Source organism: Cnephaeus nilssonii (assembly GCF_951640355.1).
Source record: "Cnephaeus nilssonii genome assembly, chromosome: 4".
NCBI lineage: Eukaryota > Metazoa > Chordata > Mammalia > Chiroptera > Vespertilionidae > Cnephaeus > Cnephaeus nilssonii.
The window spans coordinates 101,604,950-101,631,747 of NC_137075.1; the positions used below are offsets into that span (position 1 = coordinate 101,604,950).

The following is a 26,798-nucleotide window of genomic DNA, read 5'->3' on the forward strand; positions in this document are numbered from 1 at the left end:
CTGGAACATTTCAGACAGCTAGTGTAAAGAGTGAATTGTGGTAGGCAAGTTGCATGTTGTATTTACTTTATGACATAGGAGAAGTCATTAATGAAATTAACCATTTAATTTCACCAAAATAAGTATAAACCATTTTTTTATTATAGGCAAGTGAGCAAGATATCCTTAAATATCTGATTAAATGGGGTGAGCACCAGCTGATGAAAAGAATAGCAGACAGAGGTAAGCTTGCACTGTTTTTCCCAAAAGCTTACTGACAGGATGCTACATGTCAGTCTTGACAATAATCACTGTTGCCTAGTGAAAAGAAAAATTTTTACATTTGGCAAAATCCTTTAGTGGAGAGGAGGGTATACTTTGTTAGAAATAAATATACCACAAACTTATATTTTACAGCTTTAAAAGGATACTTTTTTTATAATTGATTTTTAGAGAGGAAGAGAGAGAAACAACAGTTTGTTGTTCTACTCATCCATGCATTCATTGGTTAATTCTTGTATATGCTTTGGGGATTGAACCCACAACTTTAGCATATCTGGGCAATGCTCTAACCAGCTGAGCTACCTGGCCAGGGCAGAATACTTTTAATGTTATCTTTCTATGTGCTTAATATTAAATGTTGACTGATTTACAGTAGTAGTAGAAATGAAATAATTAAAGTATTATAATGCATATTGTTGATGAAAATGTTCTGGAATTAGAGAGTGAAGATGGATGCACAAAGTAAATTTATTAAAAAACCAGTCTTCTTCTAAAATGGTGAGTTTTATATTATGTGAATTTTACCTCAATAAAAAAATATATATGACTACCCAAAAAAAGCATATTTGCTGTTTAATTTTAAATTTGTGGAAGGTAAGGGAGAAATAATTTTGAGTGGCCTCCAATTGGGACTACTTTAGAAAAGATGGAAGCATCATATGAAGGAGGTGAGCTTTCAACTTTGGAAGCTGATTCTTTTATTTATATCTAGGATTAGTCTACCCCCCATGTACTCCTCTCTTCATAGGATATTGTATTCCTATGTAACAAAAAAACTTTAATTAGAAAAATTAAATACAATCTTTCCTTCCCTGTCATTTTCCAACAGCTTTATTTAGATACTAGAGGCCCAGTGCACAAAATTCATGCACTCGGGGTGGGGGGGGGGTCCCTCAGCTGGGCCTGCGCCCTCTCACAGTCCGGGAGCCCTCAGGGGTGGGAGGTGACTGGCGATCAGGGCAAGGCAACGCCCCCATCACACCTCTTCTGCTGGCAGTGCAAGCCTCGGCCCGCCCTGGTTACTTGAGCCTTGGGTGGCCCTGGGCGGCTGGGCAGCCGCCATCTGAGGCTTGCCTGCACCTCGGGCCAGCCCTGGGCGGCTGGGCAGCTGACATTCGAGGCTTGCCTGCGCCTCGGGCTGACCCTGGGCAGCTGGGGGGCTGAGGGGACTGGGGGACTCTGGAGGCAGGTGCGTGGAGTGGCTGGACCCGCCTGGGGGGCAGGCCTGGCTGTGCCGTGCTGTGCGCCCACTGCCCCGGCGATCCTGAAAGGCTGTGTGCCACCATCTTTGAGGGCGTGACAGTCAATTAGCATATTCCCTCCTTATTGGCTGTGGGTGCCACCATCTTTGTGAGGGTGTGACAGTCAATTAACATATTCCATCTTTATTTGGTAGGATAACTTACATACCACAAAGTTCAACACTTTAAAGTGTTCAAGTCAGTAATTTTTAGTAATAAGTTTATAGAGTTGGTTTGCCACGTTTTTTAATATATAAAAATATCAAGCTAGCCTGCCTTTAAACCTTTTTATATATCTCTTTAATACACTACTACTCAAGTACTAGGGAACAAAAGCAGTCTTCCCATATGATTTCATTTATTTCTCTGTGGCCAGCAAAAGCCTTTAGAAATTCAAAGATTTGAAATTTTTAATAAAATAACCACTACTATTAATTTGGGACATTTTTGTAATGCCAGTATACAGTCTGTCCCCCTTATCTGCAGATTGTGTATTTGCAAATTCACCTACTTGCTAAAATGTATTTGCATTCCCAAATCAGTACTCTTAACACTTTCATGGACATTTGCAGACATGTGCAGAGTGACAAAAAAATTTGAGTCTCCTGGTGCATATGTTCTCACTTTAATGTGAAACAAGGTGATGCTTTGCCTTCTTGTTTCTGCTCTCATATTGTAAACATGTCCTTTCACAGTGTGTTTAGTGCCATGTTTTTCTCATTCTTACAAGGTTTGGGGGTAATCTCACTGTTTAAAATGGCCTCCAAGTGTAATGCTTAGTGCTGTCTAATGTTCCTAAGCACACGAAGGCTGTGATGTTCCTCACAGAGATAATGTGTGTTAGATAAGCTTTGTTCAGGTATGAGTTATCTGTTGGCCATGAGTTCAGTGTTAATGAATCAACATATATATTACTAAGGTTTCTTTAAACAGAAACACACATAAGACAAACTTATATCTTGATCAGTTGGCAAAAATGTGACCAGAGGCTCACTGGAACCTACCCCTGTGTTTCCCTTAGGAGCAGTGATTCAGTGTTCACAGCGGCTTTATAGAACACTAGAGGCCCGTTGCATGAAATTCGTGCATGGGTGGGGTCCCTAGGCCTGGCTGGCCATCAGGGCCGGGCCGATCGGGGCCCGCTGGCCCTGGCAGGGTCGGGAGAGGAGGTGACAGTCTCCGGCCGGGTGTGGAAGGGACGGATGCCAATGCTGCCACCACGCAGTTCCCCGGCTCCTACCCTCCTCCTTCCCTCGCCGCTGTGCCGCCACTGCGGTGGGCGGGCAGCGGGTCAATTGGGGTCTGCTGGCTGCAGGGAGGGACAGGGCACGGGAGATTGGCCTCAGGCACCAAGGAGGGAGCCAGCCCTTGGTCCCCCTGGGAAAGGGGCTGCGTCCACTGCCACCCATTCCCAGTTTCCCGCCCCAACCCGGTGCTAAAAGGCCCCAGCGGGATTGAGAGAGGAGGTGACAGTTGCCGGGCTGGACACGGAAGGAACGGACGCCTAATGCCCACATTGTCACTGCACGGTTCCCTGCTTTACCCCCCCCCCCCACCCCTTCCCTCGCTTCCGTGATGCCACCACAGCAGGCGGGCGGCGGGCCAATAGGGACTTGCCTGTTGGGGGAGGGACAGGGTGTGGGTGGTTGGCCGCTGGCCCTGAGGAGGGAGCTGGCCCTCGGCCCCCCTTGGAAAGGGGCTGCACCCGCTGCCACCTACTCCCGGTTCCCTGTCCCAGCCTAGGGTTCGGCCCTCATCAGGTGATTGGGGCCTGATGGCCTGGGGGAGGGACTGTGGGAGGTTGGCCGGCTGAGGGAGGTTGACTGTGAGAGCGCACTGACCACCAGGGGGCAGTTCCTGCATTGAGTGCCTGCCCCCTGGTGGTCATTGTGCGCCCTAACAACTGGTCATTCCGGTCTCTTAGGCTTTTATATATAGCCTAGAGGCCCGGTGCACAAATTTGTGCATAGATAAGGTCCCTTTGGGTGGCATGCAGGGATCAGGCTGAAACCCACAGTCTAATGTCGCCTGCAGCTCCTACATGCTGCTCCCACTCATTCCGGCCCCACTGTGCCTGCCATGGGCGTGCCCAATCAGTCCCAATCAGAAGAGGCTCACGCTGCCATAGCAGCGCTCGCCAGCCATGAGCCCTGCATCTGGCGCCCTCCCAAGGGGAGTGGGCTGCGGTATCGGGCTGAAACCGACTCTCCAACATCCCCCGAGGGATCTCGGATTGTGAGAGGGCGCAGGCCAGGCTGAGGGACCCCACCGGTGCAGGGAGGGACCGTGGGAGAGCTCCAGGGCATGTCTGGCCCATCTCGCTCAGTCCCGATCGACCAGACCCCAGCAGCAAGCTAACCTACTGGTCAGAGCATGGCCCCCTGATGGTCAGTGCACGTCATAGGGACTGGTCGACCAGTCGACTGTCTGCCCCCTGGTGGTCAGTGCATGTCATAGCGAGCAGTTGAACAGCCTTAGGATATCATTAGCATACTAGAGGCCCAGTGCATGATTGAATCATGCACGTGTAGGGTCCCCTACACGCTTTCGCTTTTCGCGGTGGAGCTGGGTGCCTGGCTGCTGGTGCACCAGGCCTTTCAGAAGCCTCTGCCGAGCTGGAGGCTTCTGAAAGGCCTGGTGCCGGAGCAGACTGGCACCCAGCTCCCACGCTTTTGATGGTCCGCGGCCGCTGAGGGGGGCTACCCTGCGCCTCTCAACGGCCACTGAGGGGGGCTGCCGCGGACACCTGGCTACCCTGCCGTTGAGAGGCGCAGCTGGGTGTCCGCGGCAGGCCCCCTCAGCAGCCGCAGATCTGGCTGTTGAGAGGCGCAGGGGGCGGGAGTCCCGCCCCCTGCACCTCTCAACAGCAGGGTAGCCTCCCTCAGTGGCAGCGGATCCGTGCCTCTCAATGGCCGGATAGGCCACCCCGAGTCCCGCCCCCCAGCCTCCCGCCACCCAATCATGGGCGTAGCGGAGTGATGGTAATTTACATGTTACTCTGTTATTAGATAGGATTACGCTTTGATTGTTCTGCCATTTGGTCTGTTAGCATATTACCCTTTTATTATATAGGAGGAAATATATACTAGAGGCCCGGTTCACGAAATTCGTGCACAGGGGTGGGGTGTCCCTCAACCCGGCCTGCACCCTCTCCAATCTGGGACCCCATGGGGGACATCCCTCTCACAATCCAGGACTGCTGGCTCTCAACTGCTCGCCTGCCTGCCTGCCTGCCTAATTGCCTCTAACCACTTCTGCCTGCCAGCCTGATCACCCCCTAACCACACCCCTGCCGGCCTGATTGACGCCTAACTGCTCCCCTGCCGGCCTGATTGTCCCCAATTGTCCTCCCCTGCTGGCCTGATTGGCCCCAGCTATCTCCCCTGCTGGCTTGATCTTGCCCCCAACTGCCCTCCCCTGCAGGCCTGGTCCCCCCCCCCAACTGTCCTCCCCTGCAGGCCTGGTTTCCCCCAGCTGGCCCAATCGCCCCCAACTGCCATCCCTTGCTGGCCTTTTGTCCACAACTACCCTCCCCTGCCGGCCTGATCGCCCACAACTGCCCTCCCCTGCCAGCCATCTTGTGGTGGCCATCTTGTGATGAAGCGAGGTCAGCCATCTTGTGGCGACGTCGCGTGATGCCACCTAGGCTTTTATTATATAGGATATATATATTTATGTGTATGTGTGTGTGTGTGTGTGTGTGTGTGTGTGTATATATATATATATATGAGAGAGAGAGAGAGAGAGAGAGAGAGAGAGAGAGAGAGAGAGACTGACTAGAGGCCCGATGCATGAAATTTGTGCACTTGGAGAGTACCTCAGCCCAGCCTGTGCTCTCTCCCAGTCTGGGGTGCTCGCAGTCTGGGACCCCTTGCTCCTTACTGCCCACCTACAGTGCTCTCCAGCTATGAGCCCATCTTCTGCATTGAGCATCTGCCCCCCGGTGGTCAATGCGTGTCATAGCAACCGGTCATTCTGCTGTTCGGTCGATTTGTATATTAGGGTTTTATTATATAGGACTCGAGGCCCGATGCTTGAAACTTGTACAAGAGTAGGCCTTCCTTCCCCTGGCTGCCGACACCGGCTTTCCTCTGGCACCCAGGAACCTGGCTTCCCTCCAGCCACCGGCAGGCACCGGGGACCAGGGCTTCTCTCGCAGCCCCGGCTTCATCTGGAAGGTCATCCGGAAGGATGTCCGGTCTAATTAGCATATTACGCTTTTATTATCATAGATAGTTGGCCAAGTAACAAGAATTGGGTGTATGTCATGTTACATAATCATTATAGCCATAGGTTTTTGTTTGTTTTCATTGACATAAGATTGGTAATGCCATATTTATTTGGGCCAGATAATGACCATCTTGATAAAATTCCCTTAAAGTAGTAGCTTTCAGCCCTGGTCAGGTTGGTTGGAGTGTCGTCCCATACACTGGAAGGTTGCGGGTTCAATTGAGGCACTTACTGATCAATGTTTCTCTCTCCCTCTCTCTCTCTCAAATCAATTAAAAACATATCCTTGAGCAAGGGTTGAAAAAAAAATAGTAGTTTTCTGATTGGGTTAGAATGTCAGGCTCTTTTACAGGGATAAGAAGGAAGCTAAGCAAACCAGATTACACCTTTATTTCAGTCACCTTCATAGATTAGGGTTCTGACCTTACCTGTTACATATTTGGGAGTTTAATGTAAGATTGCATTTGAAAACACTACTAAAGAAAAAAGTTGTGTTTTTTAAAGCAATGCCTTGTATAAGTATGAAGCCAGGTCATAGCAAGGCGAGGACAAAAACCTTTTTCACACACTTGCAGCAATTTTATTGCACACAACTGCAGTAAAAGCTTAACTTCTCAAAAACAATCTCTTTACATACCTATCACATGATTTAAGGCAGTGGTCAGCAAACTCATTAGTCAACAGAGCCAAATATCAGCAGTACAATGATTGAAATTTCTTGTGAGAGCCAAATTTTTTAAACTTCTAACGCCACTTCTTCAAAATAGACTCGCCCAGGCCGTGGTATTTTGTGGAAGAGCCACACTCAAGGGGCCAAAGAGCCGCATGTGGCTCGCGAGCCGCAGTTTGCCGCCCACAGATTTAAGGGAAATACCAGTTTGCCTACAGACTTTGCAAAATATCTGGCATTTATATTCGTGAATAATAAAGATATCCTTTTTTAAAAAATACACCACCTAGATGAAAGACATGATTAAAGATTCCCAACATTTATGTAAATTTTTCCCACCTCAGTATTGTAAGCATGTAAATCTTCCCCTTTCACTAATACCCAATAAAGAAAACCTTTATTCTTGGATCTGGACAATGGAAATATACATGTCAGAGATTAAAGGGTTCATTTATATGCAGGAACATTCCCATTTTATGGAAATTTGAGAGACTAGCAAAGAATCTTAGAATGTACCTTATTTTGCTGCCAGGAGATTAATATCTTGTTAAATTGCTTTTAAATAAATGGTAGCCTAATGAGTGTACCATTAATCTACAGTGACCAGAAATAGCACTTGCTCTACAGTGTCCTTATTGTACTAAAATCTGGTCACAAAAGTGGGAAAGCTTAAGAAAAAGCCCTCAGTCAAACTAGATTTTAATAGATTATCATCTTTTCCTTTGAGTTAGTGTACAGAAAAAAATCCTCTATTCTGTAGTGCAGGAAAATCATAAAAGAATGTTATTGTACTGTTGACACCATGCTTTTTCTCTGTCAGAACATTTTTATTAACTAAACTTCATAAAACATAAATATAATTTGCTTAGCAGTTAAGCGTCAACCCAGGAACCAAGAGGTCACTGGTTTGATTCCTGGACAGGGCACATGCCTAGGTTTTGGGCTCAATCCCCAGTGGAGGCCAGTCGATGATGTTCCTCTCTCAGATCAGTGATGTTTCTCTATCATCAATGTTTCTATCTCTCTATCCTTCTCCCTTCCTCTCTAAAAATCAATAAAAACATTTAAAAAAACATAAAGTTATAACCCTTTTTAAAGCAGGTGTACTTAAGTATAAATAATGGTACTGAAAATATACTAGAGAAGAAAGCCTTTTTCTGAAAATTTGGATTTGGTTGGAGACTTCATTTTCTGTCTCATAGAGCCAAACTTACTGAGTGGCACTGCTCATAGTGTGAACAAAAGAGGTGTGAAAAGACGAGACCTGGACATTGAAGAGCTTCGAGAGATCCTTTCTTCTCTCTTACCTTTTGTTCGCGTTGAACACATCTTACCTATAAACAGTGAAGTTCTAAGTGATGCAGTAAGTGTCTGTCTTTATTTATCCCATTCATGAAAAGAAAATGCATTAAAATGTATAGGCTTATCTTTGTTTATCATTGTAAATAATTCTACCAATAGAGTATTGTGAAACTGAATTCATTGAAGTCAGAGACAGATGTCTGTTTTGTACTATATTATATCCCCCACTCCCCCAAACCTGGCACATGGCACAAATAAATGTTTGGTGAATGAGAGTTGAATATCATTGTTACTTTTGCAAAAGGATAGTTTCTTAGGGTTTAATTCAGCATTTATCAGATCAAGTATATTTTTATTTAAAAAGGAAAGGGTAGAAATTACCTTTGGGGAGACTTTTCAAGAACAGGAATAAATCAGAAAACAGGAGGAAAGGAGAATGAATGGTTCAGTGTAAAAAGGCTGAATGAATCTTATAATGGTATTTCAGTTAAAAATTAATGGAGCTGATTTTGTTAATTTTATTTTTTAAGTGAATTTTTAAACTAATAGAATTCAGATTAATGGATGGGAAGAGAAATATTATAAATATTAGTTCCTCATACATTGTTTTATAAATGTAATGTAATGCTGTAAACACAATAGTTTTTTCAAGTTCCCTAAAAAGAACATAATTAAAGATGGATAACTCTTTCAGAATGTAAAGCACATTTTAAAAGGCTAATATATAATCTATGATGCTAGCATAACAGGCAAGACAAAATAGCCTAGAAAAAGATCCTAATTAATGAAAGAATTAAACATAATAAATGAGCTATCACACATCAGTGTGGTGCTAGATGAACTGATGAATGGGGAAGGGAGGAAATTTGTTTAAACTTAAACCCTCATTTCATTTGCACAGAAAATTAATTCCTGTTAGATTGAAGAATTAAATGTTAAATTGAAACATGGAAAACTAGAAGAAAACAAATATTTATGGAATCTCTGATTAGAAAAATGTGCAGTCTCATTAGTAATCACATACCCCAAAGAAAGCAAAATAAAACAGTAAGTTATCATTTTTTCACCTATTAGGTCAGTGATTTTTTAAATAATATTACTATCCCATAGGAGAAGTAGAGCTGGTACATTGATTACATTGTCATTAAATACTTGGAATTAGTTTAAATATCCAAGAACAGGGAAAATAAGTAAATTATAATACAACTACTCAACAGAATATTTTGCTGTCCTGAACAGTGGTTATAATTACTAATAGCGCATCATGGAAAATGCTGATAATGGAATATAATTTTAGAAAGAAGGATATAAAATGTGTATTTTATGTATTGTAGAATGCAGTTATGTTAAAATTCATTTGAAAAAAAGGAAGGAAATATAGCAACAATATTATAGTTGTAATAAATTAGAGTTAGGAGTTTTTTCTCTAAATACCACCTACTGCTAATTTTATTAGTTAAAAATAATTTTAACTAATGCAGCAATTAGATGTTTATTATGTTTAACAAGAATAAGATTGGAGAAACAGTGTTCGTTTTTTTTTTTTAAATCTGAGACTCAAAGCAAGTTGAACCCTGAATTTAACTTAGAAAAATATTGTAGAACTTTGGTTTAGTAGACTTAGAAAAAATTTATTGATACTTTTAATTCCATGGCTATCACATAAGTCCCCAGTAAAAGTTTGGTAATAATAGCTGTTAACCAGAAGTTCTAAGCACTGTACCAAACCCATTTTATCCTCACAGCCACTTTATGTGCTGTGGGTACTTCTTTTATATTCTCCTAGCATAGATGAGGAAACAGGGCTACCACAGTTAGCTGTGTGGTGTCCCATCTCCAGGGCCGTCTAGGAGCCCTTAAAGTGAGGCCCAGGTAAAAGGGCATGTCATAGTCACAAGGTTGTTAAAGGGAGGGGGGGTTAAGGTTTGAGCCAAGTCTGCCTTCCCCTGGAGTCACTACCCCTAAGTACCATGTACAACTGCCTATAACCTTGTACTGTAGATACTAGGCCCTCTAGTTCTTGATTTGTCTTGGTGGGGTGGGAACTGAGTTGGGGATGGAATCAGTTCCTAGATGAGTAAGAAAAAAAATAATAATTGGTTTTATTAAGAATTCTGAAAGTTCAGTTCGTTACATTTTTAATTATAGCTCTTGTTTTAAAAACATCATTTCTCTATTTAGAGAAAAAATGGGAAATTATACTGCCTTTTATTTCCAAGTCCTTTAAATATTATTAAACATTTGAAGTATTTTTAAATTTTACATACATTCCTAAATTTTTATACAAATGGTAGTTTGAACATTTTGATTTGTAGGTATAATTATTTCTATGTTAGTATTGTAGTGCTACACAAATATCTTTATAAAAAATAATTTTTTTCAAGATGAAAAGAGGCTTGATTAGTACTCCTCCATCAGATATGCTTCCTACATCAGAAGGTGGAAAGTCAAATGCCTGGTTACGGCAAAAAAATGCTGGAATCTATGTTCGTCCTCGACTCTTCTCCCCCTATGTGGAGGAAGCAAAGGTAATGAAAAAGATTTTCAGACATTAGATCACTGTATTATAAACTGTAAGCACAAAGATATTTATCGTGGCATTATATAAATATTTGGAAATGGCTTAAATGTCCAGTAATCAGAAAGTAAACATAAATTCTAGTTTGACTGCTCAGTAGAATACTTTTCTGAAATGTTTAATTATCGAGCATATTTTTATAATTTAGGTCATGTTAAATTGCATTTTACATTTTTGTCATTTTAGCTTTCTTGGAAAATGTTAACTTGAAAAGAAAGTTTTATTTTATTGATATGGTTGTCAGTATTTTGTGATCTTCAGCATGGGAAAATGTCCTGAAAGAAGATTGCACACGTTGTGTCTTCCTTCATAAAGTAAAGAATTGTCATCATTTCTTGTAACACATTTCCGTAACACATTCCAGCTGACTGCTGGAATTTGTGTTTAGTTTTATAATAAGTGCACATACTAAGAAAACATTTCAGGTCTATTAAGCAAATAGTTGGCATTATGACTATTATAACAATTCTTCTAGAAAATATGGTAATGTAAAAATGAAATACTATAATTTTTATTAGATGTATTCAGCCAGAAGAATTTTGGAGTGGCCTTTTGAGGAACAGCCAGTCTTTGAAAGTCAGAAATCACCATTAAGCTTTATGAAATAAAGTAAGAGGCAAAACAATGTGTGTTTGGATATAGAATTATTTATCTTGTTTTTATTATCTGAGTTCCTAGTTTAAGATATATGAAGATATTTGTGAGTTTATTTTGTTGCTTAGGTTAATAATCTACCTCTTATTGACTGATTGACATTTCAAATAATTCTAAACAGAGAGAAAAAGCAGAATGGTTGTGCCTGGTCTTTTTAAAATAAATTCAATACTCAGACTCACTGAAGCAACTGAGGCCTTTACAAAAGGTTGAGTCTGGGGATAAATGGTCTGTAATAAACTAGACCTACCCTCTATTCTGCTTTGTCTCAAAAAGTTAGCTCATCACTAGTCCTCCTGGAACTTCCCTGTTTCTCAGATGGCTGTACCCATACATAAGTAGATAATTGTCCCAATAAAAGTAGAAAATGTTTATATATTATATCATTTTGATCGTTCTGTGGTTTAGTGAAATAGATTAATCTAAAACTGATTTTTAACAACTGGGTTTATTTATAGACCAATTTATTTTTTAAATGTATTTTTATTGATTTCAGAGAGGAAGGAAGAGGGAGAGAGAAATAGAAACATCAATGAAGAGAGAGAATCATTGATCAGCTGCCTCCTGCACATCCCCTACTGGGGATCGAGCCCGCAACCCGGGCATGTGCCCTTGAACAGAATTGAACCTGGGACCCTTCAGTCTGCAGGCTGATGCTCTTTCCACAGAGCCAAACCAGCTAGGGCTAGACCTATTCAATTTAATATCAGTCTTTAATATTTTGTCTTTTGAGCACTTTTTTAAAATTGATTTGTAGAGAGAAAGGAAGGGAAAGGGAGAAAGAAACATTGATGTGAGAGCAGAACATTGATCAGCTGCCTCCTGCACGCCCCCTACGGGGGATCAAACCCAAAACCCAGGCATGTGCCCTCACCGGGAATCGGCAACCTTTTTGGTGCACGGGACAACGCCTAGCCAATTGAGCCAATGAGCCAGGGCTTCTTTTTTTATCTGATGTTTAGCCCATGTATACATGTTTTCTTTATAGTAACTTTATGTGTAATTTACTTCTGATTAATTTTATATCCTTCCTATAAATTTCAAATACTTCAATTGAAACTTTTCAGAAGTGGTTTTTTTTTTTCAGAGATACTCCAAAAGATCCTTTAAAAATTAAAGAGGTAGGGGTACTTTCTCCTTTCACCACTAATTGTGAACTTCATACACTAGAAGCAATAAAGTAATTCCCTTTTTATATGATGAAAGTAATAATATATCTCCAAATGTGATTTAACAGAGATGAAGGGTTTACTAATTCTGTTAATACTGAATTGTTCTTTCAGTCAGTGCTAGATGAGATGATGGTGGAACAAACAGATCTTGTGCGTTTACGAATGGTTAGAATGTCCAATGTGCCAGACACACTTTACATGGTCAATAATGCTGTACCACAGTGCTGTCACATGATCAGCCACCAGCAGATCAGCAGTAACCAATCAAGCCCTCCTTCGGTGGTAGCCAATGAGATTCCAGGTAAGGCCGTAACCTGTTTTAGGCATTTATACTTAAACTAGAGGTCTAGTGCACAAAATTTGTGCACTGGTAGGGCCCCTAGCGGCTGCTGGCTGCCGGCCAGTACTCCCTCCCTTCCCCCAGCTGGCCCCGCCCCCTGGTCAAACTCCAGGTTGAGGGGACAATTTGCATACTATGCTTTTATTATATAGGATAATCTAATCTTTTTGTAATCCTTTTACATATGGTAATTCTCTCCTGATCCAATACCCAATATGCATTATTCTCTTCAAAGTATAAATACTGCCCTGGCTGGTTTGTCTCAGTGGTTAGATCAGCAGCCCTCAGACCCAAAGGTTGCAGGTTCAATTCCCAGCCAAGGGAATGTACCTCGGTTGCAGGTTCATCTCCAGTTCCTGTCCGGGCACCTGTAGGAGGCAGCCAACCAGTCAATGTGTCCTCTCATGTCAGTGTTTCTCTCTCTCTTCCTCTCCTCCCCCTTCCCCCTCTCTAAAAAATCAATGGAAAAAATATCCTTGGGTGAGGGTTTAAAAAAAGAAAGAATACATACTTATAAGCTAAGTTTTTTGTTTTGAATTTTATTTTATAGTGATAAGTATATACATTTTTCAGTTTCACCCAGGGTTTCTCAACCTTGATCCTCTTGACAATTAGGGCTAGATAATTCTTTGTTATGGGGGCTGTACTGTGCATTGTGGGGTGTTCGGCAGCATCCCTACCCTGGACTCACTAGATGCCAGTAGCACACATGTACACACATCCCTTTGTAAACTTTAGGAAACATTTTTCTGTTTCTAGATATTGCCAAATGCACACTGTGGGGCAAAACCACCTCCTCCTGAGACCCACTGATTTACAGGAATTTAGGTATTTCTCACATTATAAGCCCCATTGGGGATAGCATTATAAACTTATATCTTTGAGTCTGCATATGTCTCCCACAAATGTGATCACCATTGGTTTACTGAAGATCCAGTTTCCCAAGATCTGGTCTTCTGTGAATTTTATTGTAGTGTAGGCTTATGTCATACAACTCTCAGGAAAGTGGCCATAGGTAGAGGTATAACTGTCAATGTCCAAAAACGTCTGAACATCAGTTAATGTTTACTTTAACCAAAGGGCCCTAATGTCATTTTCTAATATAAGGAAATCAACAGCGCAGATGGGGTAAGAAATTTATAACTCTTACCAATTCCTATTGCAAGATTTATTAAAAACCAGCAAACTATAGCATTATTGGAAATGGCACCATTCATTTTCTGCTTGCAAATGTCAGTTTCAATTAAGGATAAATAAAAGACATAACACAACTTTTTTTTTATGGTTTTATTGATTTGTTTGTTTGTTTGTTTTAGAGAAAGGGAGAGGGATAGAGACATAGAAACATCGATGAGAGAGAAACATCATTAATCAGCTGCTTCCTGCACACCCCTTACTGGAGATCAAACCTGAAACCAGGCTTGTGTCCTGACCAGGAATCGAACTGTGACCTCTTGATTCCTGGGTTGATATTCAACCACTGAGCCAAACCAGCCTAGCCATAATAACAACATTTTTAAAATATATATATTTTTATTGATTTCAGAGAGGGAGAGAGAGAGAAAAAACAAACACATCAATGATGAGAGAGAATCATTGATTGGGTGCCTCCTGCTCCCCTTATTGGGGATTGAGCCTACAACCTGGGCACGTGCACTTGACGGAAATTGAACCCAGGCCCCTTCAGTCCACAGGCTGCTCTATCCACTGAGCCAAACCAGCTAGGGCCATAATGACAACTTTTAATTGAACACATACATTTTGTTCTGGGACTAAAATCTGATTTGTGGTTACCTTTTCAGGTTTGTCCACTACATGTTTATTTAAAGTATACATTGGATTACAGTATGAAGAGAAATATTTCTGTACCTGATTTGTGCAGATTTTGAAACTTTCATAATTAGCCCTGTTTTTATCAACTCGAGTTAATACTTGAATAACAACATAATTTAATCTTAGAACTGAATCTCAAAAGCCCAAACGTATTCACAATTAAATATGCTCAGAAAAATAAGACTTGTCTTTTGTTTAACTATTTTCTGTTGTTTAACCCTATTCTGGTGTTATCCTGATTCTAACTTGCTCACCATACTCTAATGAAAGGCTTTCTAGCTTATTGGCTCTTATCCTGGCTCTGCCACTTCATTTATATCACTTTGGATACGATATCTACTTCCCTACGCATTAATTTCCTTATCTGTAAAATGGGGGTATCTCCTTTCTAGGGTTATTGTGAAGACATAAGCAAGTACCACGAGTAATATGCTTAGTGGTTTGCCTGGCACAAAGCAGGCACTCAGATAATAATTAGTTTGGCTAATAATGTCTATGGACCTCGTTTCCGCTTCCCCAGCCCTCTGCTGCAGCCTTATTCCAGGTTCCTAACCCGTGTTCCTGCCTCTAACCTCACTCACCCCCCTTCTGGACTTTACACCAGGGCTCGGCAAAGTTTTTCTCTGAAGTGCCAGATGGTAAATATTATAGGCTTGTGGGTTATGCAGTTTCTGTCACAGCTACTCAACTCTGTTCAACTCTGCTGTTGTAGGCCAAAAGCAGCCATAATACCTAAACAGATGTGTGTGGCTGTGTGCCAGTAAAACCTCATTTACAAAAACAGCCAACAAGCCTGATGTAGCCTACAGGCCCTAGTTGGCCAACTCCTGCTTGACACTACTGTCAGAGTGCACTTACCTCATTACAGATCTGATCCTGTCATTCTCCTACACAAGATACAATTCAGATCCCTTATTGTGACATGCAGGGTCATTCACGACCTGCCCCACCCATCTTTCTAGCCTTCCTTCTTAATGCTCTTCTTGCCTGTACTTTGGAATCCTAAGTTCTAGCCGTGCCAACTCCTTGTGCCGCACCGTGTCTCATTTGCATGTTTTACACATGCCTGGTCCTTGTGCTCAGAGAGCCTTCACTCCCTATTCTTCACCTGCCTGGCTTTCTCTCATTCTTCATGACTACACTCAGGGTTTACCTTGTCTAGGCAGCCTTTCCTGCCTGCCTCCAGTCCAGGTGGAGGGTCCCTTCCTCCAAATCCCTTCAATGTCCTTTGCATATTTCTCTCCGTGACCATTTGTGGCCCTGTACTCTACCGGGTTACTTGGTTTACTTCACTAAAACCAGAGTTCTTTGAGGACAGGGAACACGTCTTTGTTCTGTGCACCCTAATACTTGAGTCCAATCCCTAGTGCATAGTCAGGACTCAAGAGTTATATGAACAAAAGTGAATACATTTTTAAAACAGGAAATAGCCCTGGCCTGTGTTCTCAGTGGTTGGAGCATTGCCCACCCCCCCACCCCCCGAAGGGTCTTGGGTTTGATTACCGGTCAAGGGTATACACCTGGGTTGCTGGTTTAATCCCCAGCTCCCGTCAGGACGCGTGCAGGAAGCAGCCAATTGATGTCTCTCTCTCTCACATCGATGTTTCTCTTCCTCTTTCCCTCTCCCTCTCCTCTCCGGCTCCCTCCCTTCCATTCTCTAAAACTTAGTTGAGGGGGAGATCCTCAGGTGAGGATTAACAAAAAACAACTTAGGAAATATCCTGATATTCAGAAGAGAATTTTAAGTAAAATTGTATTAGGCTGTGAACTAATATAGCTCAGATGCTGTTTGGTATTATCAAGAGCTTTTGGGCACAGTGAAATTGTAAAACCTTAAGAAATAATTAGAAGTAGTCCTGTCTGGTAACTCAGTTGGCTAGAGTGTTGTCCCCATACGCCAAAGTTGTGGGCTCATTTCCCAGTCAGGGCACATACAGGTATCAACCACTGAATGCATAAATAAGTGGAACAACAAACCGATGTTTCTCTCTTCCTCACTCCCTCTGTAAAATCAATAAATACATTTTAAAAAATTAAAAATATGTACAGTACTAAGTTGCCAGAAAATTAAAATATTACCCAAAATGTTTAAGATTCTGATACAAAACACATGCTTTTTTATCTTGTGCCAAGGGGTGGTCTTTTGTGTAGCTCAGGTATTTGCCTACAAACGGTTTTCCTTCTTCCAGTTCCCCGTCTCCTCATTTTGAAAGACATGGTCAGACGTCTGCAGGAGCTCCGACACACCGAGCAGGTGCAGAGAGCCTACGCGCTGAACTGTGGGGAGGGCGCCACGGTCAGCTATGAAATCCAGATCCGAGTACTGAGAGAGTTTGGTCTTGCCGATGCTGCTGCAGAGCTCTTGCAGGTGGGGAACTCATTACGCTGTTTCAAATAAGGAGCCTAGGTCATTGATTATTCAGGCGGTATTGTAGACATGGCCGGCGCTCTCACAGACGGGTCTTTTCCTGATCCGAGCCTTTCCCCCGGTGTGTTGGCTAACCTTGAGAGGCAGTGTGGAGGGTGCACGGGGCACAGGCTCTGGAATGAGAACTGGGTCATATCATGGCTCTGCTGCTCACCTTCCAGTTAATTGGAGCAGTTACTTAACCACTCTGAGCATCAGTTTCCTTGTGTGTCATGTGGATTGTTGTGAAGATAAGAGGTGCATTATTATAAAGCAACTTGTCTCTTCTATGCAATAAACATAGAAAGGGTGACTGCCAAAAGTTTGTGGTGTGAATGTCCAACAGAAATGAAAGACCAAGTAGAAGATTCTGGCCCTTCACTGCTCTCCCTTCCCAGTTTGGTCACTAGAGTCAGGTTTTGACCACTCTCATACTTAGAGGTCTTCCAGACGCCCCTTTTCCCTCTCCTCCCCCTTATTATAAGAAATGTTTTTATGATGGTTCAAACCCATAAAGCACTGGAATCAAGAAATGAGTTGTTTTTTAACTAGCAGGAAAACTCCCCTCTCCCCCTGCATCCTTACCCACAGGGGATACATTCCAAGACCCTCTAGTGGATGCCTGAAACTGCAGATAGTACCAAGCAAACCCTGTATATACTATGCTTTTTCCTATACATATACATTGCTATGATAAAGTTAGGCACAGTAAGAGTTTAAAACAATAACTAATAAAATAGAACACTTATAACAATATACAATATTGTAATACTAGAAGCCCGGTGCATAGATTCACGCACTGGTGGGGTCCTTCAGTGTGCCCTGCTAGGATCATGCCGAAACCGGCAGTCCAATGCCACCTGCCACTCCTGCCTCCTGCTCTTGCTCATCCTGGCCCTGCTGCACCTGCTGTGGGCTTGGGCCCAGTCAGTCCCAACTGGGAGAGGCTCGCGCCGCCACAGCAGTGCTTGCCAGCCTTGAGCCCTGCGTCTGGCACCCTGAGTGGTGCTCCTGCTGTGGGAACACACTGACCACCAGGGGGCAGCTCCTGCATTAAGCATCTGCCCTCAGGTCTTCGGTGTGCGTCATAGCGACCGGTCATTCAGTCATTTAGCCGTTTGGTTGCTTAGGCTTTTATATATATAGGTAAGTTATGTGAATGTGTTTTCTCTCAAAATATCTTATTGTACTGTAGGTACAGCATGGAGACACGGGACAAAGGGATGATTCACATCCCAGGCAGAGCAGGGGGGATCATGCAAGATTTCACCATTCCACTCAGGATGGCTCACAATTTAAAACTTGCATGTCGTTTACTTCTGGAATTGTCCACGTAATCTTTTTGAACCTTGGTTTCCTAAGGATAACTGAAACTGCAAAGTGAAACCTCTGACAAGGGGGGACTACTGTAGCCTGCTTAGGGCCACTAAACCAGAACCTAAAATAAAATTTAATTTCATCTGATTGAGTGAATTCTTTTCTTGCCCTAGACTCCAAACCCCTTTAGCCTGAGTCTTCAGAAGGGAACCTGGTATGGTGTTGTTAGGCAACATAGCAGGCCATTTATAGATTCTTGATTTTCATTATTTGTTATGGTTTCCATCCCCCACAAAGAGAGTCTTATTTTATATTCATTTCTCTTTCCTTTGCCATTCTAAATCATATCTTAAATAATATAAAAGTTTTATAATTTAAGTATTCCCTTATAATGTTTATCAAAATAGTAATCCAGGTTATCCCTCTATGATAAGGAGTAGTATTTTGTAGTTTTCATTTCAGACTGATAGTGCACATGCATTGTCAGAAAGTTCTAGCAGGATCCTCACCTTGGTGTTTATTGGTCATTTTATTTTTTTAGTAAAGACATATTTGAATTAGGGTTTATTTCCTGTTTTTTTATTTTTATTATTATCATACTAGAGGCCTGGTGCACAAAATTTGTGCAATGGGGGAAGGGGGGGTTCCTCAGCCCAGCCTGCGGGGAGTGGGCCTAAGCCAGCAGTCGGACATCTCTCTCGCAGTTCGGGAGTCCTTGCTCCTTACCACCTGCTGTTCGCTGCTCCTTACCGCTGCTGCTGCTGAGGCAGGAGAGGCTCCTGCCACCACCACTGCACTCACCAGCCGGGAGCCCAGCTTCTGGCTGAACGGCGCTCCCCCTGTAGGAGCGCACTGACCACCAGGGGGCCGGTCCTGTGTTGAGTGTCTGCCCCCTGGTGGTCAGTGCGCATCATAGCGACCAGTCATTCTGATCGCTTAGGCTTTTGTTAGATAGATAATTTTTCATGAGATTCCTGGCCTACTTACTGGAATAATCAGTGAAGCAGTTCTTTTTGATGGCTGTGTGTATGCTAGGCTACAGAGGCTACACTCTCTCCTTTTGTACTATTAAGGTAATTTCTTCCTGGAAGCCTGTGGCCTAGAAAAATATGTTATGCCTCTTACCCTTGCTGAATGTGGTTTTCTTAGGTCCTCACTTAAGTCTCTCAGCCTGTGAATTTTCTTCTATGAAATCTGCTAATCTCTTTTTTCTCTTTAATCTTTCTTAGAATCCTCACAAGTTCTTTCCTGATGAACGTTTTGGGGATGAAAGTCCGCTCTTGACACTGAGACAGTCTGGGAGATGTCGTGTTAACAGCACCCCCACTGCAGAAACCATGTTTACAGACCTAGACTCTTTTGTGGCCTTCCATCCACCCTTGCCCCCTCCACCACCTCCGTACCACCCCCCAGCTACCCCCATCCATAACCAACTCAAAGCAGGCTGGAAGCAAAGGCCTCCCAGTCAGCATCCTTCACGTTCATTTTCTTATCCCTGTAATCATTCACTGTTTCACTCCAGAACGGCTCCTAAAGCCGGCCCCCCTCCAGTCTATCTGCCAGGTGTTAAAGCCCCAGCACCTGATTGTACCAACACCACAGGACTGGGGAGACAGACAGTAGCTGCCGCCGCCGCCGCCACCTCCACAGCAATAGCATCTGAGAAACAAGTGGTAAGTGAACACCCCAGGAACTTACCTAAAATAAAAGTTTGTGGAATATTAGAAGCAAGTCCCCCTTAAGTGTCCTACTGGAACTCAGCAATGCCCAGAGGTGTTACTGACAAGCTGAAAGCATAGACTCGAGTGTTATGGAAAAGAGCGAGTGTGGGTGAGAAAGGACAGAGAGGAGAGACTGGTAGGCATATATGATGGGTGTAGTCGAGTGCCAGGCTTATCTTTATTTTCCTTTGGGAAGGGGTGGGGTTGCTGGGCACCATAAATGGCTATGTTTTACCAGTTTTCATAGTGCTCCATTCCAGCACATGTCTAGAGTCTGTCCCTAACTTCTATTCTGTAGAATCAGCTATTCTACCAAATGCCTTGATGGGGCAGGGAGCATCCCATCAGGAAAAGTGTAGCAGACTTCCCATTAAGGAAAGCAGTCCTTTGCCTGTCTTTGCCTTCCAAGCTGCCATCAGAGCCCTCATTTGGGAACCACAGTCGCCAGCATTAGTAGCTGGTAAATCCAGCAAGAAGTCTTTGCTTGGTTTTACATTGCATTAGAGGTTGAATTTGAAAAAAAAAAAAATGATGCTTTTTAACTCGTCCTGCTCAGTCTCACACTGTCACTAGCATTCAATAGAGAGAGAGAGAAAAGACACGTGTATTTGTTCAGGAAGTCTTCATTAAAATGGGGCTTTTGGGAATCTAGGAACAAGTGTACACCTTGGGTCCTGTTGTGATCTTTCCTCACCTTACACCCTTCTACCCACTTCCCCTGCTGTGCTCCTTATCCCCCAGCCCCACCCCCAAAGGAGAAAAGTTGGTCATGTTTGATAAACCAAATTCCCTTGAGGGTGGGGTGGGGGGAGGTAGAAGAGGGTAAAGGGGGATAAATGGTGATAGAAGGACGCTTAACTTGGGGTGGTGAACACATGATACAATACACAGATGATGTATTGTAGGATTGTATACCTGAAACTTACATAATTTTATTAACCAATGTCACCCTAATAATAAATTCAATTTTTAAAAAAACTACCCTTAAAGGTAATTTATTTGTATGTTCATTATAGTTTTAATTATAATAATGAAAAATTAGAAACCACTTTAATGTCCAACAGTGGGAGAATGATTTGATAAGTCATCAGCACAATGGACTATTACACAGTAATTTAAATAGTAATCTCAAAGAAAATTTGGTGGCAGAATTATATATATATACCATATTTTCCGACGTATAAGACGACTTTTTAACCCAGGAAAATCTTCTATACGCCCAGTCATCTTATACGCCAGAAAATACGGTATACTAAATTTTGTGATAACACATATGCAAAGAAAAAAAGGTGAAATACCTCAAAATGCTAAGTGGTTATCTCAGGGAAGGTTAGGGTAATTATTACTATTTTTTGCCTTTCATTGTCAGTATTTTTATCATTCTTAAAAACAAGCATGAATTTTATACTGAGGAAACAAAGTCAGTAGACATCGTTTTTACAAAGGAGTCCTGGGCAATACTTTCATCCTCCCCCTCTTTGTTTCTGCTTGCAGTGTACACAGCCTGTGCTCAATGACCTAATGCCAGATATTGCCATGGGTGTGTCCACGTTGTCACTCAAGGACAGGAGGCTTCCAGAGCTTGCTGTAGACACAGAATCAAGCCAGTCAGTTTCTGAAGTAGGACCAGGGCCTCCCCAGCATCTGGCATGTGTCCCGCAGAGGCATATACACACGTCTCGAAAGAAACACACACTAGAGCAAAAGACAGATGCTCGAGAAAATCAGCAGGAATACCCGGATTTCTATGACTTCTCAAACACTGCTTGCAGACCTTCTACTCCCGCTCCTGGCAGACGCACCCCTTCCCCTTCGCAAGGTGGATACTTCGGTCCTGATTTGTATAGCCACAATAAGGCATCACCGAGTGGCTTAAAGTCAGCCTACCTACCTGGCCAGACCTCTCCTAAAAAGCAGGAAGAAGCTAGGAGAGATTATCCGCTGTCCCCTGATGGGAATCTACACAAACAAAAGAATGAGCCAATACACCTCGATGTCATTGAGCAACCTCCCCAGCGGTCAGACTTTCCTCTGGCAACTACAGAAAATGCTGGCAGTGGTCCAGCGCATGGCAGGGGGCGGACAGCAGTAGAAACTGACTTGACTTTTGGGCTGACTCCTAACAGACCTTCACATCCTGCATGTAGCTCTGAAGCTCCAGAAGAGAGATCCAGTAGAAGACTGGCTGACAGCGAGTCCCTGGGCCACGGAGCTCAGCGAAGTATGGATTTGGAAAGGGAGGATTCAGTAAGCAGAGGAAGGAGGTCGCCAAGCAAACCGGACTTCCTCTACAAAAAGTCTGCCCTCTGAGAGCAACCTCCACGTCGTCTGTGCCTGAGATGTGAAACATCCCATTTTATTACGCAACCCAGCAACTTCGAGACCCGCTTATTGATGCCAGCTGATAACTCAGTTATTTTATTCCGGTTTTTGTACATACATGTTTATTAGACATGGCATGCTAAGAGGGTTATTTTGAATGCTGCATCTTTCTATTTTGTGTTTGAACAATTGTGTGGGGAAGCATTTTTAACAGCAAACAAGCTGGCACTTTTTTTTCTCTTTACAGATGAATTTTTTGCACTTGTCCATTTATTTTATCTGTATTGATTTTATATCAGTATGTTAAACTTTATTGCCGCATTTAAAGGACTGTATTTTCATACTTTTTGCATTTTGCCATTCATCTACCAATTTCCATGTGCATTGGATTGCACACTAAGATGTATTTTCTTATGAATAGTTCTGTGTTTATTTTTAATTATAGAAATTCCAAAGAACAGCACATCAAAATGCTCCTCTTTTCAATAATTGTTTTGGTTCAGAAATCTTCCTGCTCAATCTCTTTAAATCTATTGTCATTCTTTTTTAATAAGTCTGGGGAGCTGGTCTTCGTTCCTTCAGTGAGAGTCCCATCAGGACCCTGGATTTTCTAGTTCACTAGAGAAGAGGAAGGAGAAAAGCCTTTTGTACCTGGCCTGCAAAGCTCTTGCTGCGTTCACAGTGCGGACACCGTCAGAGCTGCTGCAGATTCTGGTAGCATGGACTCTAGAGAGATTGGAGTTCTTAGCACCCTGACGCCGTGGAGATGGCGAAGTAACCTACAGCCTGCACCACGGGATTTCTGGTTCTAGCGTCCTCGCCTCTCCCGCTGATGGGGAAGGGACTGCTTGCTGCCTTCAGTTGTCTTGCTCTCTGTGGGAAAACAAAAACAAAAGGGCTTCAGTCTTACGATGTCATTTGGTGTTTGTAAGCATATGTTTTCTTTTAAATGTTTTTAAAGTGTATCTGAATTTTGGTATCCTATAAAAAGTTGTATAATGCATAACGCTTCATTACCAAAAGAGAAAAAACTTTTTTTTTTTTTTTTTTTTCAGTGAAAACACTACATGTCCTACTTGAACTCCACTAGGGATGCTGGTTTGGGATTTTACTGAACCACTGAGCACATGGGATCTTTTAAGATCTTCTCCCTTGGAAGGGCAATGAGTGAACTAAGGACTTTTTTTTACTCTCCAATGTAAATATACTAGTGTTTGAGTTTTTAAATCACTTCAACATTATTCGAGCCTTCACTTTGTATTTTTACAGACACATACACACAGCCGTAGCACTTAGAAGAGAAGAGACTTTCTGCACATTCCCACATGGGAATGTGTGTTTGGGAGTCTCTTTTCTGTGTATGTGTGTGTGTATATATATAAATATATAAACTATGAATCACTGACACTCTAAAACTATGCAGGGCTAGGGAGCCTTTACAAGCTCACATAAATGAATTACATGCACTTTTAAGTCAATAGGTTTCTATTGGGTGTCAACAACTGATTCCTCCCAAAACTGTAGATTCTCTTACATTCTTTTCCTACTTTACCCTGTGGATGTACACTCAGGAATAATCTGGCATTTAAAAAAAATCCTGACAAGTAAGTCGTCTCAAAGATGGGAAACATCAGTATGTCGTGTACACACTGCTGCCTCTCGTTCTGCTGCCCGACTCCTCCGCTGCTGTGGTGTGTCCCCCGGGTTGTGAGGTTGCGTACTGAGCTCCAGAGTTAACACTAACCTACTTGTGAGGTCGGCTGTGCATTGCCTTTGAGGCTCCCTTTTTTAAAGGTAGGAAAACAGGACTGACTTCCATTTTTAGGTTTGACTCTAATATTAGGGTGTCTTGAAACCAATCTCAGTCTGTCGCTCTCTCAGAAGCTAAAATTAATTCCATTATATTCCTTAATGTGTGTTTATATACTTGTGTTGACATGAATTATTTTGATGTACTTTTAAATACCTGTTCTGAATTCAGACTATACTGTGGGGTACTACAATTAAGAGTGAGTAGAGTTAATTTTGGTGGAAAAAAACTTGATCTGTGTTTTTTAATTTAAAAAAATAATTGGACAAGAGCTATTGATGTCAAACATTTATCCTTCTGAAAATTTATTAAATATTCTTTCATATCCCCAAAGTGTAATTATAAAAATAAGTGGCCACTGTTCATAGTTTCGTTTAATTTATGAAGTTTGCTTTTAATAATTTAGTAGCTTACTGGCTAAACTACGTGTACAAAGAGAAACTTTAACCTAAGGGATTGTGGACCGGTGTGACTTGAAGGTAAACAGACGTGGTTGTGTGTGCTCCGGTAGGTGTTAGCAGACTGTCAGTGTATCTTGTGAAGTGTGGTTAATAGGGTAGGCAGGTTGAATAGCTCTGTGCCTCTGGCTTCTGAACCCATCTATTCAATCTTTTTTAATGCTTACTAAGCATTAAAGTATTTGAATGCTGTACTAAGATAAATGTGAAGTCTGAGTAGGATTGCTCTCGGAAAAAGGGAAAAAAACATGTATAATGTAAAATTTGGCCACAGGACCTGGCATTTTACTCCGTGTAGAAATTTTGTGAGAACCAAATCACAGAGTACCAGATCTTATCTCGAGGCCCGACAATCAGGCCGTCAGACAATCACCACTTGGGGTGCCCGCCTTGTTGAGGTTACAGAACTACCATTTTGTTCCTGGATCACAAAGAGAACATTGGCATTTCTTCAAGAAGCTGTTGGTCTTTTTTTTTTAGTTTTGTGATTTTGATGAATAATTTAAGTTCAAAGTCACCTGTGACGCCTAAAGGAAAAAAGCATGAAAGGTGAAATTATTCCTGAAAAATGGTTGTTTGAATTTTCCATATACCATACCCTTTCTCACATGCCCCCCTCAGCTTTTTTTAGGCATATGTCCCTAGACCTAAGCTCTCCTGACATGTTGATAACCAGTTAGATTTTTAAGGATTTTTAACATCCTTTTGTTGAATCCTTTTGTATAACTCTCTGAAACTTCACCTATTTCTCAGTTTTTTTAATTTAAAAAGAATGAATTAAATTAAATGGCTTATATAAAAATTTTTATTATAATTGCTGTCCTTTATTGGGCTTTCTTTTGATTGGTTGTTCAAGTTCTGGCTGTGGGCAATACTTGGCCATTGTATTGAGGTGATGGTGCGGAGTGTGAGGGGGACAGCCTTGGGGCCGCAGGGCCTGCAGGTGTCCATCTCTAGAGAAGAAGGTATGACATTTCTCAGTAACTACTCAGCAAAATAGGGATTTTCATAATGTTTAATCTGCCTATTGGGGAAAATGTGTTTCATGAAACACTTGTAAGATATTTGTTTTGCAATTATAAGGCATTCATGTTTATATCTTAGGACTGAACTCAAAGGGAAATGTTTATTTGACATTTAAAAAATTATTTGATCGACTTCTAACTTTCTGTTGAAAGTTACTATTAAAGCAGCAGTGATGGGTGCTATTCCCGATTCTGCAATGGTTTACTTCGTCTACTAAGTAATTTACTTTCAAACCTCATTACAGATAACCTTACTGAAAGAGTTACCATCACACACTACTAAAAGGTATTTTATATTACTATTTTCCATCAGCACTGTTGTATGAGCAACGTTTTCTGAATGTTCAGCTGTCCTTTTGTCCGATAAATTGCAATAGCTGTTATGTAATTCTTGTATTGGCAGGTCTTTGATATTTTTTCCTCCAGAAAACTCTGACCATATGTCAATCTTCCATATTCTAAATATTACATTGCTGTGGCTGTTTCTACAGAAAGATTACTTGCAAGTGTGTGTCTTGAAAATAACCTCTTGTGTTTGTGTGTTTACGTGGGCTCTAAGAGATGAGCTCTGGAAGCTTTGTCATGTACTTGCACCTGACTGTTCGGTAGGCAGGTGGTCTGGATCCTGCTCTTCGATGGGGTGGCTGAAAGGTAAAGGTTCTTGAACTTCTTGCTGTTTATGTCCCGCATCTATACTTTCAGAAGTACTCCTACAACACTGCATTTCTTGTGGTTGTGCTGTTACTGGTATAAAGTCAAGTGCCTTCAATGCTAAAGGCTCAGAAATTTTTCTTAAACTGATTTCATGTCCTATGCAAGTGTTTTCTACAACCTGCATAACCAGTACTTTGTAAAACTTGTTTACGCTTCAATTGTACATAGTGTTTTTTAAGGAAATATATAGTATTTTTATTTAGGTACCTCCAAACTTGAATTTGTCTGTGTGAAGCATTGTAAAACGATACATCTCTCTGCATATCATTACCGTTGTACAAAGGTTTTCACTGGTTCTATTTTTCTACTGTTACTGATAAGCATGTAACACTGACTTTATCCTACATATAGTTGGCATTTCAAATAAATGGCTTGTATAGAACCTGCTGAGTTGGATGCAGTCTGTTTTAGCAATGTGGCCTGTAGTCCTCAATTCCAGAAGCGATTGTATCCTCTAGAGTAAAATTGGGAGGCTTTCTTCACAAACTTCCCTCTGTTTCTAGGATTTCCATTATTCACAGGCTTTTTTTATTGTTTTCTTGGAAATATATTTTCATTTGAATCAAGGTCATTATATTTTCTACTTTTTCTTTATTTTTTAAATATATTTTATTGATTTTTTACAGAGAGGAAGAGAGAGGGATAGAGAGTTAGAAACATCGATGAAAGAGAAACATCGATCAGCTGCCTCCTGCACCCCCCCTACTGGGGATGTGCCCGCAACCAAGGTACATGCCCTTGAC

The 26,798-nt window shown here is 42.0% G+C and overlaps 1 protein-coding gene across 5 annotated transcripts in view; it reads left to right on the forward strand.

Moving 5' to 3' along the window:
- The window catches only part of BTBD7 (BTB domain containing 7), an 83,721-nt gene extending 57,297 nt beyond the window's left edge, over positions 1-26,424 (forward strand). For 2 of the 5 annotated variants that reach the window (XM_079768873.1, XM_079768874.1), the window contains exons 5-11: positions 147-222; positions 7,605-7,765; positions 10,089-10,232; positions 12,220-12,409; positions 16,471-16,649; positions 19,235-19,678; positions 21,221-26,424. In XM_079768873.1, the coding sequence (XP_079624999.1) occupies positions 147-222; positions 7,605-7,765; positions 10,089-10,232; positions 12,220-12,409; positions 16,471-16,649; positions 19,235-19,678; positions 21,221-22,036 (2,010 nt within the window). In that variant the 3' untranslated portion in view covers positions 22,037-26,424. Of the gene's footprint in view, positions 1-146; positions 223-7,604; positions 7,766-8,605; positions 9,969-10,088; positions 10,233-12,219; positions 12,410-16,470; positions 18,840-19,234; positions 19,679-21,220 lie in introns of those variants that run through there. The other 3 variants (XM_079768875.1, XM_079768876.1, XR_013813419.1) reach the window with 3 other exon arrangements.
- The last annotated feature ends 374 nt before the right edge of the window (positions 26,425-26,798 follow it).